This window comes from Phaseolus vulgaris, chromosome 4 (genome assembly GCF_051622355.1).
Source record: "Phaseolus vulgaris cultivar YP4 chromosome 4, ASM5162235v1, whole genome shotgun sequence".
Classification (NCBI taxonomy): Eukaryota; Viridiplantae; Streptophyta; class Magnoliopsida; order Fabales; family Fabaceae; genus Phaseolus; species Phaseolus vulgaris.
The window spans coordinates 9,765,062-9,781,155 of record NC_143501.1 but is presented as its reverse complement, the minus strand read 5'-3'; the positions used below and the strand labels follow the sequence as shown (position 1 = coordinate 9,781,155).

The window sequence follows — 16,094 nt, the reverse complement described above, 5'->3', positions numbered from 1 at the left end:
CACTATGCAAAGCAGTGCTATGCTGAGAAGAGAATGGAAGAAAATGCAAATTTACTAGAGGAAGATGAAACAAAAGATGAAGGAATTCTCATCATGGCCAATGAAGGCGTCACTTTGGATAATGACATGCTATGGTATCTAGACATTGGTGCTAGTAATCATATGTGTAGACACAAACACCTCTTTCTTGGTATACAAGAGATAGAAGATGGACATGTGTCCTTTGGAAACTCAACTAAGGTTCCAATTATTGGAGAAAGGTTGTTCAATTTTCATGAAATACCGAATTTTTCACTTGAAGGACAAAAATGGATGAGTACTCGCACATGTGAAGATGGCAAAGAATCAGATGTTCAAACTGAACTTTATTAAGAAGTGAACTTTAAGTCTAACTCAACCTCTTAAAATCGGCTTATAATAAGGTGGGGTTTGCACCCACTTATATACTATGAAATATCCTTAACTCTAGTCAATGTGGGATCATTAATGTTTTTTTGTAGCAATAAGAAACTTGACTCATGTGTTGTACTTGAAAATAATGGTTCTGATTTGGGAAAAGGTAGTAAATAAAATGTTGTCGAGGCATCATCTAAAAGGGATATATGGTCTAATCATTATGCTCCAAGCTCATTGAACCCAGAGTCTTCCTCAAATCCTTTCAATTCCAAGGGCAAAAGTGTAGAAGATTTTTTTTTGGGAAATTAAAGTTATTCAAACCATAACTTTGCATGGTTGCTGTAGTGAAAAAGACTGAAGTTGCTTCTAATCCAGAATAGTGTGGTGGATTTTGGAAAAATATTGGAGGCAATTGGTGTCAGACAAAACATAAAATTGCAAGTGTGGGTGATGACAAATAGTAAATGTTTGAGTTTAAGGGAGGAATTTGTTAAGCATTAAACTCAGTCATCATTTGCAGAATCTTACCCTAAACTCTGTCATAGTGTAGTATATATTATACATGATCTTGGATATGCAGAACTGAATGATTGACATTATGTTGAGTGTAATAAGGTATGGAGTTAAGTTTTTATCTGTGGGTTATAAGTTAGGAGGAGAGTGAAACCAATGTTTTAAGAGAATAACCAATATAAGGTAGTGAAGTTTATTGAAGGAGAAACACACATAAATTCATCCAACACCCTCACACAATGATGATTCATCAGTTCTAAATTTAGGCTCAGTTATACTATGAGTTCTGTAACTATCTACATTTATAATATCTAGATTTGTTGCTGAAAAAAATATTTTTTTTAATAATTTCAGGAAAATTAAGTTCTTTTATTTAATACATTTTCCAATGTATTCTACTATGTATAAACTAAAGGTTATATAAGCAAAGAGCTCAAATAAATGTTCTAATATTTTTAAATGTTTTGAAGCGAAAGATTCGGATGGTGCTATTTCAAATTTATGAACCTATGTTTGGGTTTTAGAAATTGAGAAATTTTTTGGTCACTCTATGTTTTGAACTAAATTTATTTCATATAAATGTTGACATAAATAGTTTTACAACGAGTAATTAAAAAAAAAATACCATTTTTTTCTTGTTTTATCTATAAATTGTTGAACAAAAATAACCTCTTCCCGATTGACTCGCACCAATTTAACCAAGTCACCCTTTTTTTCTCCATTTTCTCCTAACTACCAACCATATCCAACCATGAATTTGTGATTTCTTGGCCAAAATCTTCTCTCAAATCTCCTCCACATGTAACCCTAAAAGTTCTCTCACACCAGCAAAACTCCCTTTAAATAACCCTCCCATGCAAACTCAATACTCATTCTTACTCGCAGCAGTTTTCTCTAACACTCGTGATAGAGAAAAAACTGCTACTGAACAATAAGAATCCTCTTACGCAAGAACAAATAATACCAAAAATCCCAAAACCCTCAAAAAAAATGGCACGTCAACTCGTTGTTCTTGCACTTGTTTTTGTTGCCCTAAGTGGCATTGCCATGGCTGAAGAAGCCCCATCTGCATCTCCAAAATCCTCTCCATCACCTTCATCCTCTCCAAAATCATCCCCATCACCAGCCTCATCTGCATCACCAGCATCATCACCAAAATCATCTTCATCTTCATCACCAGCATCATCTCCATCAACCGAGTCTCCTCTATCCTCTCCTCCTTCACCTTCCCCATCATCAGATGAGACTGAAGTGGCAACCCCACCAGCCCAAGGCAGCAACCCCATTGAGCTCTATGCTCCCGAGCCAGAACCCTTTGACGCCTACTCGCCGGAGGCCGACCCCGCAGACATTGCCCACAGTGGCTGCGCCGGCCAACTCTCTGCTGCCGTGGTCGCCACCGTTGCTGTTGCTGGCTTCTTTGCCTTCTAAGCTATAGTTTTGTAGTTGGCATTGTACTTTAACTTGTGGGGTACGTAACAATATGTGTTGGGCAGGGTTCTGTATCTTCATTGATTAGGTTTTGCTGAATGATTGGAATTATGCAGATGGATGGTTCTCAAGAACATTAAAGTCATATATGTGACATGAGTATTCTATTCTAGATTCAGTTTTTCTAAATTTTCAATTTGAGGTGCCTTTATTTAACCTTTCAATTTGTTTTCGTGTGATTAAACCTGAAATTCAAATTTTCATTTTCACGAACCCTAGGGTTACTATATTCATACACTTTTTTTCGTATGCTTAAACAATAATTAAGCTACAGAGAATGCAAGCCTTATAATAGTTATTTTTTATATAAATTTTATTATAATTTAAGATTTGTTATCATAATAGAAATGATGATAATAAGAAATAAGATTTTTATTATTTTAATATGAATTATTATCTTTTTAACTTAAGAGTATTAATAAATGTTTTCATCATAATTTTAAATAAAATAGTATTATATCATTTGCTAGCACTTAGAATATGATAAATTATTACTAGAACATAAAATATAATAAATATTCAAGTTCATATAGTTATTGTAAGTTAGAAACATAACGTGAGAAATATTGTTATATATTATTTGATTTTCTTTAGCAAAAGAAACTAAAGGTTGTTGTTATATATTTTGAAAATAAGTTATGTTGTAATTTTTTTTGTTTCATATGTTAATAACAAAACTAGCAAATATTTATATATTTTGTTACAAAATATATTATGATTTTTTTATTGACATGGTAGCAATAGAAAATAGCCAATGTTATACATTTACTTACAAAATAAATTACTATTTTATTATTATGATGAAAAATAGTTTTCTTAAAAATGATTATAAAAGCAACACGAGGTTTACAACAATTATCACTCTTTCCTACTACTCTCAAATAATATGAATACCAAAATCTTTAGTTTTTGAGTAAAGTAAAAAAAATCCTTATTAATTTGGATTGAGTGCTTATAAATCATAAAGGTTCTTCATCTAAAGGACCTAAGTTTATCTAAACAAAAGATATTTTAAGACGCAAATGATTTATTTGATAGACACAACAATTTGTAGTTTTTTTTGCTTCTAATAAGTCTCACTTAGACAATACGAATAATGTCTTTAACTATTGTTGTACCATACGAAATATTCTACATTTTTATTCTATTGTATTGTGGTCTCTTGAAAGACACCTTAAAGTTTTCCATGCCAACAACCATTCTAACACGCCTCTATGTCTTGCCTTGTAGTTTTGTCTTTTACTCCATTTTGGATGAAAACGTTATGACTTAGGACTAATAAATCATGTCAGCCATCAATATGTTGCTTGAAGAGGGGATAAACATTTAATGTTTCTTGGAGCAAATTTAATGTTTATGTTTATGCATGAACAAACACAAAAGGAAGAAGAAGAAGACTTTCTCTAATGTTTCTCAATAGGTAGAAGAATTTTCAACAACTACTTTCTTCAAGACTCTAGAAATATAAGATTTTTGAAGATGAAGAAATTTTGACAACAACTAATTGATATTCACTATATTCAAAAGTCAATTCTTTGTGTGCCCTAAACACTTTGTAATAAACATTGTTTATGTTTAATAACAACCTAAAAGAGTGAACCTTATCTTGTATTTGTCTCAAAATGTTACACCTATTTTAGTTAGCAACCTAGTGATATTTTGATCACACTTTTTTGTTAGTCAAAAGTGTTTTAGCCAAGAGTGGTTGAGTTCCAAACAATACTTGTGTTTTAGCCAAGAGTGGTTGGGTTCTAAACAATACTCGTGTATTAGCTAAGAGAGCTTGAGTTACAAACAATACTCGTGTTTTAGCCAAGAGTGGTTGGGTTCTAAACAATACTCGTGTATTAGCTAAGAGTGGTTAAGTTACACACAATACTCATGTTATAATCAAGCATGGTTGGGTACCAAACAATATATGAAAACAAGTCAAAACAACATAAGGGAGAGTTGAATTGTGCTTTAAGAGTTTTTTAAATTTTCATAAAGTATCGTCGGATGATAATTCAAATGATAATTTAACCTAACAAACAATCTTAAAGAAAAGTGTTTTCTAATGATTTAGTTTGTAATGCTGTAGTTATTTTAGTTAGTGCAGTATAAAAGTATATAATGATTAAAGGTAAAGGAAATAAAGATTTACATTATGTTTTTAAACAAGTTCATCTAATAGTGTAGACTACGTCTAATTCTAAATCAACTAATTAAGTTTTATGCAGACTACTGTTACAAGTTACAAATTGAATATTATTTGGAATGTGGTCACTCCTGGCTAATAACCCAAGTATTATTTGGACACAGCCACTCTTGGCTAAAAGCCCGAGTATTTTTTTGGAACTAGTCCACTCTTGACTAAATAACTCGAGTATTCTTTAGAACTTAGTCACTCCTTGCTAACCCATTGAATATTATTTGAAATACAATCACTTCTATCTAAGATTGAGTATTGTTTGGACAACAACCACCTATGGCTAAGACATTGAGTATTGTTTGGAATGTAGTCACTCCTAGCTAAACAAACAAGGTTTGTATAAAGAAGTGAAAAAAAGATAATATGGGTTTTCCCACTAGAGAGTATTAGTGCCTTATGACATACACAAACATAGGAACTCTTTTTTAGTTTGTTAAATGAACACAACATTAGTCTCCACAAAGCTTTTATGAGCACAGAAAGAGTTTAGCATCATTTCAGCACTTAAAAATTCCTTATCTTCTTTATCTTCTTTTTTGAAAGATAGCTTTATATAATAGGCTTGGAAGAGGGATTCGTTACAAATCATTTTCTATCCGTTGAGAGCTTTTGAACTCAAATAGTTCCATCTTCTAACATCTGATGAACATTGACGTAAAGATGAATTAAATGCAGTCCCTGCAACATTAGATGTCAATCTCCTCGTGCAAAACAAGCACAAAGAGGGGAAGGCAAGTCTAAATGATAAGCGTAGGAAGAAGATGTAACTTGCTCAACATCATAACAACTGCATTGTCGTTTAGACAAAGGGTAAAACTCTTTACGCCTCTGCAATCTAACTCCATGAGATTCACATCAGACATGTTGTATTCAATGTCACAATGTACCATCATCAATGGACTATGTTGTGTGCTTGAGATCCTTCATGGATTATGACGAGGTCTTGTTAAATTACTACTTTGTCTTAGGGACAAACTGATGTATCCACTAGTGCAAATAACACATATTACACCGGTTCTATGAGACATATTGCACCGGTTCTACCACTGATGTAGATCTCAATGATGTAACATGTCAATCACATATTACATTGATTGTAAAAACTGATGTAAAGTACCAAATTTGAGTAAAATAATTCAAAAATATAGCACCCAAAAGAGACATATTACACCGGTTGTAAGGCCTAACCCGAGTAATATGTGCACTCGTCTTCTCTTTTTTTCTTTCATGACATTGGTGTTCTCTTCCTCTAGGTTTGTGAAAGCCAACCAATGGGGGAGCCAAGATCTGCATAAGCAACACCTCCTCCTCCACCACCACCACCAATCTCTCTCTCTCTCTCTCTCTCTCTCTCTCTCTCTCTCTCTCTCTCTCTCCCAACAGCATGGTGAGGTTGGCACTCGAGTGCAAGAAGCATTCAGAGAAGGATAAGATTAGGATCGACAAGGAACCCATGTGGACCATGTAGTGAAATAGGAACAAGAATGGGTACGACGTGCAGAGGGAGGGGACGAAGGAGGACTTGTACGTGATAGAACTTCTAAAGGTGGTGTGCTCCGACGTTCTTCCATCGAGTGTAACCTATTTTTCATCCACAACCACGATTTAATATGTGCCATATGAAAGATTTCTTTCGAGTCGACTACCCCTTGCTTTAAAACAACAATTTTTCTTGTTCCCACATACTCCACACTATAGTCGCCCACAGACCTTTCCAAACCAAATTATGTTTGCTACTAACATGTACTAAATGGAATTTCTCAAAGTGGCATATCATGTCCTTGAGTTGTACAAACAGAATGTCAATCCATCTGTAGCACATAGACCATACACATTGTTCAATTTTACATTCTAAAAATAGATGATGAGTTGATTCGTCCATAGATTGGCACATCACACATATAATTGTGGTTACCGCCACCCCTCTCCTTAATAAGCTCATTCTTTTTTGGAATTCTATCCAACAAAACCCTCCAAGCAGTAGTCAACATGTTGGGAAGTGCTCTAGCCTTCCAAAGATTCTTGAAGTGACCGTTATGAGAATCTCTGACATGATTAGCTAAGCATTCATACACTATTTTCACTGAAAATAACCGTGATTCATCACCTCCCCAAACATGTATATCCTTCATCTTCCTGTTCAAATTGGTTCTAGAAATGTACCTTAAGATTTCTTCCTCCTGTATGGATTCTCACTCGAACCTGACACGCCTCCACTTTAAACTCCATTGTCATTATGATCCTTCCCACACCCTACCTCTCTCGCCATTAGCCCCTTATCCAACGATATTGAATACATCCTAGGATACATTATTTTGAGATTATACCTGTCAGCCCACGCATTCACCCAAAATCTAGCTTTATCCCCAACTCCAACTCTCCAACCTAGTGCTTCTTGAAACCAATCTACACCTTCTTCCTCACCACATACTTTAGATAAGTCTCTCCACCACCAAGATTAGAATTTCATTTGTGTTTGATTGTTACTAAATCCGTGCCATATTTTGACAACAATAAATCTTTCCACTTTCCTTTTTTTTCACTCAAAAGATGCCATTTCCATTTTTCCATGAGAGCATAAATAAACTTCCGGATATCTTTAAAACCCAACCCTCCCTCCTCTTTAGGCTTACACAAATACTCCCAGCTTACCCATGATATAGATATGCTCTACTTCCCCCACCCCCATAGAAACCTCCTTTGAATATTTATGATGCTTTTACATACCGATTCCGGGGCTTTAAATAATAATAAGTAGAAGAGAGGCAACACTGTGATAACTGACTTGATTAAACATATTTTTATTGCCAACTACAAAAATCTCTCATTCCAAGCACTAAGTCTAACACTTAATTTGTTTATAACTAGCTCCCAAAATTATTTCTTCCTTAGGTTATCGTCCACTTCCAACCCCAAATACTTAAAGGGTATCCTCATTTGTGTACAATTTAAAATCTTTACATAACACACAAGAGTATTCCTTCAACATTTATTTCTGCTAGCATTGACTTATGGAAGTTAATCTTCAACCCAGAAGCAAGCTCCCTAAGAATAGTCTTCATAGGCACCACATTACAAAAGGAATCTTCACACAAAAAAATATTACCGTGAGCAAACTGAAGCATACATGATTCTACCTCATACCACCAACCTTCACATCAGTAAGCAAATTGGCCTTTAAAGCTTGTCTTACTAACCCAACCAAACCCTCTGCTACAACAATAAATATGAAAAGGGGCTAAAGGATCACCATGCCTCAACTCTCTCGTTGGTTTAAATTCTATCGTAGGACTACCATTAACTAGGACAAAGACCGAGGCATATTCCAGACATCCTTTAATCCACTCACTATGGAAGCCCAGACCGTGTAGCTTATCAAATCAGAATTCCCACCTTACTGAGTCGTAAGCCTTTTCATAGTTCACCATTAGACATAAGCCTCTCCTCCCGTGCCTCCTGAGCTCCTTCAAGAATGTCGAATGACTTTCATCAATAATTGAGGGGAGAACATTCTTCATTCTACATGATAACACCTTTGAAATGATCTTATATAAGGCACCCACTAAGAAGATGGGTCTATACTGGTCAAGCTTTGTGGGATCACACACTTTAGGTACTAAGGCTATAAAAGATGCTTTACAGCCTTTCGGGATAGTGCCCATTTCATGGAAATGATGCACCGCTACTCTAACATCAGATTTAATAACATCCCAATTATTCTTGATGAAGTTAAAATTAAATCCATCTAGCCCAGGACTTTTTGAACCTTCACGTTGCCACACCGCTTCCCATATTTCTTCCTTAGTAAAATTGGATATGAGGCTTGAGCTGTCCTCCAAAGATAGAGATTTAAACTCTACATCTCCAAGCATAACCCCGAAGTCATATGTAGCCACAAAGCTATCTTCAAACAACTTTTTTGCTTCACCTCTGACAACTTCAGGTTCCACACACCATTGACCCCAAACTTCCACACCTTCGATATCATTCATTAGTTTTCTCCATCTTAAAATAGAGTTGTAAAATTTTGAGTTAGAATCTCATACCTAAGCCAATTTGCTCTAGCCTTCTGCCTGATAAGAGAATCTTGCTTTTTTGTTAATCACCCTTAATTAACTGACCAAATCCATTCTCTTCAACCTAGCACTCTCCTCAAGTTCACCTTGATCATCTTGGGAGTCAAGATCATCTATTTCCTTTAGATTCTTCTTCTTGTTCGTGTCTAAATTTCCAAACACATCACGGTTCCATACTTTAAGATCAACCATCAAGGATTTCAACTTGTCTTTGAATTTCATCATGTCATTTCCTTGTACAGAATAAGACTTCCATTTGTCTTTTACCAGCTCCTTAAAACCACTCTTCAGATACCAAACATCAATGGTTCTGAAGGGCCTTGGACCCCAAACCTTAACCAAAGATTTCACCATTATTGCACAGTGGTCTGAGACCTCTCTCCACTAAACATATTGTTTACACATTGGCCATTTTTGTAGCCACTCCTCATATACCAGTACTATGTTTAGTCTACTCTTTGCTAAACCATTCGACTTATACAACGTATACTTATTACCTACAATAGGTAGTTCCACTAAAAAATTCCTTTCAATGAAGCTAAAACCACGGATCTCACTCGATTGGGTACCCCTTTCTCTAGCACCTTTCCTTTCGTTTACACTTCTAACAACTTTAAGATCACCAAAAAAAAGCACCATACCAAATCCTGATGTGTAGATTTGATAGTAGATAATTCCTCCCACAAAGCTACCTTTTCACTCAAATTGCACGCTACATACAAATTGACCACAACACACTTGTTATCAGTTGTAAGGTGTTGGCCAAAAATAGCAATAAAGCCCCTTCCCATCAGATGACTATCATAACTAAAGGCTTCTTTATGCCACATAGATAACAAACTCCCAACTCCATTTGCACCATTGTAATGAATCCAACCAACCTTATTGTCACCCCCAAAGAAAGACACCTAGCATTCGAAAAAACACTTGTTTTTGTTTCTTGTAAACACATTATTTTTGCACCCTCCCCACACAATAATATGTCTTAGGTATCTAGCTTTGGTGTCCCCCATGCCTCTAATATTTAGTTTTACAATAATCGTAAAAACCCATTTTGTTACCCTCCTCAAAACTCTTCATGACCTCAAGGTCCCTCTCTTCCATTCGTTTGAATTCCTTGACAACCTCCTCCTCATCCCCACAACAAGTTGTTATCCTGATGAAAAAAAATATTCAGCAGATTTTATTTTTAATTTTTTCATTATTATGTACAATTATTAACAATATTAGACACAAGCTGCAGTGGGCAGAACACGAATCCAAGTCCCTTCAGTGACCAACAAAGTTTTAACCACTACACCAGACAAGTTCTTTTGTCATATTAATGCGAGGCACGTGAAAATTTTCATTAGTATGTAGCTTAAATATAATTTAATAAAAATTATATTAAAACTTTCAAAAATTTAATTCATTTTATTTTAAACTTATATAACAAATAAATAAATTTAATGTATAAAAGAAATGTATATAATTTATAAAAAAAAAACTTTCTTTAATTTATACAAAACAATTAAATCCAATTTATACAACAAAAATAATTCATTTCATTTATACAACAAAAAATTATTTTAATTTATACAACAAAAACTTAATTTCATTTATAGAAAAAAACATATATTTAATTTATACAACAAAAAATAAATACATAATATTTTTAAAATTTAAATATGTATATTTTTTACCCAATTATTATTTTTCTACATCTTTCAATTCTTTATAAACTTTATAAGATAATTTCTTTAAATAATTTAAAAATAAACACGTAATCAATTTAATTTAACTAACATATACCAAAATTATTAAAATTAAAATAAAATAAAATAAATACAATAAACAAGTAAAAATTATAATATTTATTACCATGTTATACATTAAATAAATATAAAATCAATAAACTCTAATTATGCGTGGGCTAGCCCACACTTCCTATTATTTGCGTCGGTCGTAGCCCACGCAAACTGAAATGTTTTTTTTTTATTTAAATCTATACCTGCGTCCATTATGTATTGGATTGTAAAAAAAAAATTACTTTTTGTGTCGATTTTGCGCAGATTTGGCCCATGAAAATCGCGTCTACATTTAGCCCACGCATACGTAGGAAAGCTAAATCACCCCGTTTTCTATAGTGTACAATTAATAATTAATAATGTGAGTAAGGAAAAGTTGAAACTCTTGAATAATGTAATTGTTATTGGAGCAGGTTTTTTTTAGTAGAATAAAGTTTATATAGAATTGGAATATTTTTAAAATACATTATTTATTTATTTATTTTTATTACTGATAAAAAGTAATGAAAATTAATATATATATATACTAATTAGCATTATTTGACTTAATATATATTATTCTATTAGTATAGACCTAATTAATGTTTATTCTATGAAATTAATTCCTAATTAATAGACAAAAGTTATATCTATAAACACTAATTAATTTCAAATCTTAAGTTGATAAATGATATTTTCACTTCTTTTGTGTCCTAGTGTAAGAATTTGATAAAATCGGAGTTAGTCATAGTGAATTAGGATATATAAAAGAAACAATATCAGAGATATCAACTGCTAAGAATCCCAAAAATTCTTTCATTGGGTAAAGCTACCTAAAAAGTAAAAATCTTCTATTAATATAAGAAGAAAAATCGTTTTTATTTTATTTTTATCATATTATAAGTGTGAAATGAAAATTCAATCTTAAAATAGTAATAAAAAATATTTTAATATGTAAAAAGTGTGACAAATCACGTTTTACTGTTAAAGTTTATGAGATCATGCTAGTATTAAGTTGTAAGATTTAAGGATTATGAGATCATTTTACTGTTATAACTTTTGAAGACAAATTTATTTTGTACAATTTTTAACCTTCCCAAATTAAATTTTCACATGTTAACATGTTCATGGAACAAATCATCATTTATCTTTTATTTCATTGACTTGAATTTAAACTAAAATTTCTGTAGACTTGCATTGATTCTAGGTCTTATGTATGAACACAAGAGAATGGGATTAGAAGTGAGGAGACATGAACATTTGGCAATTAAGACTTGGTAGGTGAATTGAGTGTGTTTGTGGAGTTAATTGAGGGAACAATGTTTTCACTTGCTTCCATAATGGTTTTGATTCTTTTGAAGTGCAAAGCCATGTGAGATAGCTTGACCCCACTGGTAACCCTTTCTGCATGATTGACGGGAGAAAGCTTCCAATGACTTCAGTATGTCACAAGTTTTTTTAGGGTCAAATCATTCAAAAACTAACCCACAACTCTCCTTTCAAACCAATCACTAGTTTTTGAATTAGGGCATTTCAAACTTCAAAACATATATAAATGAGTGATTATAATAAAATTATTACATAAAAACTAATTTTAAAAGTAAAAATAATTAATTATTATATTTACTAAAATAAAGATAATTTTAGAGATTTAAAAAATTATTAGTTTCTATTATTGATAAATAATTTTTAAATTGATACTTAATTAGTTAAAAGGTTTTTCTACCAAATTTAAAATCTTGATAGTTAATTACATACAAATTTAAGAACTACTAATTAATAATAAAAATTAATTTAAAAATTAAAATATTTTTTAGTCTTCAAAAAGGTATCTAATTTATTCAATATAACAACTAATTATTTTTTATCTAGAAAATTGATTTCTATTTAATAATTTTTTTAGTTTAGTTTTTAATTTTTAAGTTAGAAAAAAATCAAATGATTTTTTTAAAATTTTTATCTTTATTTTATATATATAGACTAGTTTTAATTTAGAGAGAAGTCAATTTCATTTTGTTAAAAGTAGTTATTGAGAGACTGTCAAAATTGTTCATAAAATTATATATTAATGAGACAAGTTTTAATTCAAGATTAACTATCTATAAATTCAGTATTTACATTAATAATATGATTACAAAATAATTATTTTCTTCACAGGTTACAATTATTTGGGCTGTTTTGTATATTTTTTACCTTTAAACTAACGTTTGTTTTTATTTTATGTATAAAAAATTATAATTATATACCAAAATGTACAAAAATATTTTTCATAAATTTAACCCAAACTTAATGTTAAGAAGTGTGAAATGAAAAGAACAATATTGTCCCAAAATTTAATCCTTGATATATATATATATATATATATATATATATATATATATATATATATGCTCAACTAGATTAAATTGTTGCTTTACCCAATCATGGAGAATATTGAGTAGTGTGAATTTGAAGGTGGGACAACTTTTTCATAACAAGGAACCGACAAGGCGAAAAAATGAAGTGATATCAGCTTCCAGTGTCATCCTTTTAGTAATACTTTGTCTAGTGGTATTATTAAAACTGTAATAGGATGTTTTGGTTAAAGAAAAATAAAAAAAGTGAGATATAATAAAACTAAAAAAAATCATGAAATAAAAAATAATTTTAGAGACAAAAAATAATTAGTTGCTATAGTGACTAAATTAAAGATCATTTTAAAGACTAAATTTTTTTTTGGTTTTTAAATTAGTTTCTATTATTGTTAAATGGTTTTTAAATTGGTATCTAATTAGCAACCAAGGTTTTTGCTACCAAATTTAGAAACTAAATAATTGGTAGTTAAAACCTTGATAGAAACTATTTTTTTTTTAGTTTTTAAAATGGTCTCTAATTTAGTTATTATAGCCACTAATTATTTTTAGTCTCTAAAATTGATTTTTATAGTGATAGTTAGGAGTAATTTTTAATGAAAAAAAAGGAGGAAAAAGTGAATAAAATGAAGGAATTATTGGAGAAAAGAGTTAAGTTGACATTAGAGATGGCTAAAAGAAGTCATGAAGAGGAGTTTAGGAGTAATCAATCTATAAATCTATGAATACATTGTTTATTGGAGCCTCTCTTAAATCTCCTATACTTGTTCATTTTTTTCTCATAAAAACAAAAGATTTGATGATAAAAATATGTGAAAGGGAGGTTAGAAAAGAAATAAATATAGCAATGATATTTTGAGAAAAAATTTTAAGACATTTTCTTTTATCAGCATGCATATTTTTTTTAAGACATAGATAGTCTATAATTATTGAACACCATACACGTATTTTTTATGATGATAAATATAATCTTGGATTTATGATTATTGTTGTACCTCATAAAAGAAAACATAAAATATAGTTAAAAAATAGAATAAATATTTTATATTTATACATATACTAAACAGTCTAAAAATTTTATACATAATACCATCTATAAGTCATATTTGTCTAAGAAATTATTAAAATTAATATTCTAATTGACCTTTTAATGATGTTTTTTTCAATCAATTAAGCGTGCAAAATGTTATAATTCCTTATAATGCATATTTTCCAAACATAAAAGGAAACTTATGGTTCACACTCCACAATACAATTATAATGTTTTTATTTTTTGTTATCTTTGTTATAATTATTACATGTATCACTAAATTAAGTTTTTTCAAGGAATATCTCTCTTGATGATACAATATAAATATAGAATAAATCTTTCTAAGATACAAAGAATAAATCATCTTCTATCATTAGGGGATTTAGTAACTCATAATAAGATCTTACCGTGATAGTTCAGTATGAGAAGTTAAAGTACAACAAACATGGATCATTGAATGTTGTGGTCGTCTTGGCTTCAAGATTTCCTCCTCCTGAGATCAATCTTCACTTCTTCTGAGGCTTTGGCTTGATTAGATTATGAAGTTCCAACTCTCTAAGTTTAAACCAACAAAACCTCTATATCTAAGCCTCTTTAAGGATCTCAATTGATCCTTCTAATTCTCTATATTTCTCAATGTCCTGGTACCTTTTGATGCCTATCAATTTCTCGAGACCTCTTGATGCTTAGAATGTTGCCCCCAAGGTCCCTAGTTATAGACTTTATGAATGAGATTAAGAGGATTCATCATCCGCTTAGTGTAGGCCAATCTACTTAGTGCATGCCAATCTACTTAGCGCAGGCCAATCTGTTCAACAAATTGGCTTTCTTCATCCTTAAGTAACTTTTGGGCTTCTTAAGATTCTAGAGTCAGGAATTTGTTAGGAATTCACTCCAAATCTATCCAAGCACTGCCATATCTTAATCATGAAGTAGGTTTGGCTTGGCTTAGACTCCAAGCGAAATCACCTTCTTCCCACACTTGGTTCATGTTGGCTTAAACCCTTTCTAAGCGAAATTAGGATTTTTCATGGTTAAGTAAGCTAATTTGCTCAGCCCTTATGGTTTTCGCACAACCTTTTGGTCTTTTGAATCTTGTGATTATATTGGCCTCAATCCATTCAGCGTATGTAGATGTGTTCAATGTTTTGAGTGTTTTCAAATGAGGTTGCCCTCTAAACTCAATCCATTGAGTCATTCTACATGTGCTGGGAAGATTGGCTTTGTTGCTCCATCCTTGTTTGCTTGTTTTTCTGCACTTTTCTGCAAGAATTTATGCAATTTCGTTCTTTTCTTCTTCATCTTCATGAGTAGTTGTAGTTGGAGGTTGTTGGCATGTCTCTAACTAGCTTTTGTACATTTTATACAAAATTTACATATCTATAAAAATTAGTACAATTAATCACTTATCAATAATCTGACACTCTGGATGTGTTTGAACTATTGTATACGGTTGGGATTTAGTCATGATTTTGCTCATTATTTGGAGCTTTATCACAAAACAAATCGCATTCCTCATGTGTACCTAGTAAGAAGTATCTACAACAACTAAAGGAACAGAAAAAGGAGGAGGTCATTAAAAAGCTTATATAAAGCTTAATGTGATAGTTTGACAAATGAGTGGAGAGGTTAAGACTCAACAACCACCTCTTATGACACAACATGACATGCCTCCTATTATTAAAATTAACATTAAAGAAAGTTTTGCATTTGTTGATCCATCAAAAGATGATGTTGGCTCAAGTAGCGAATATGAGTTGTACGTCGATCATGATTCTTCCCACGATTGGTGACCCTTGGAAAGTGTTATGAAGGGCCTAGCATGTTACACAGTGTGCCTCCGCCCTCTCATTTGATAAAAGGTAACGGTGCTGATGATGTTACAATTTTGTGTCGACATCAGAAGTGACAATTGTAGCACAAGAACTACAAACCTTTATTGTTGGCCTAGACATCTCGTCAAACTTATCTCAAAGTCTTTAGTATATCTATGCACTAATATCCATACATATGAAATACATGATATGCTAATTACTAATTTAAATGTTTGTTTATGTTTAGCAAAAACGTAAAATATGTTTTCTTATAGAGTAAAAGAAAACATTATCCACTAATGATCTCGTGGCAACATTGGTGAAAGTTATTATGGTCATAGGTAAAATCCCGTAGAGGTGTCATAGGATGACAATATTTTTGGCAGAGATAATGATATACCATTGTAAATAGGATGTATCAGGGATAGAGATTGTATCAGGAAAATCAGAAGCTCAACATATTTGT

General features: G+C 31.8%; 1 protein-coding gene across 1 annotated transcript; it reads left to right on the top strand.

Annotated features, from left to right (window-relative positions):
- The first annotated feature begins 1,793 nt into the window (after positions 1-1,793).
- Positions 1,794-2,536, top strand: LOC150027885 (uncharacterized). The gene has a single exon (XM_090301724.1). It carries the CDS (start codon positions 1,900-1,902, stop codon positions 2,338-2,340), a length of 441 nt encoding a protein of 146 aa, XP_090157850.1. The 5' UTR covers positions 1,794-1,899; the 3' UTR covers positions 2,341-2,536.
- The last annotated feature ends 13,558 nt before the right edge of the window (positions 2,537-16,094 follow it).

Coding starts and splice junctions, on each gene's coding strand:
- LOC150027885 (XM_090301724.1), top strand. CDS start 1,900: ATGGCACGTCAACTCGTTGTTCTTGCACTTGTTTTTGTTGCCCTAAGT.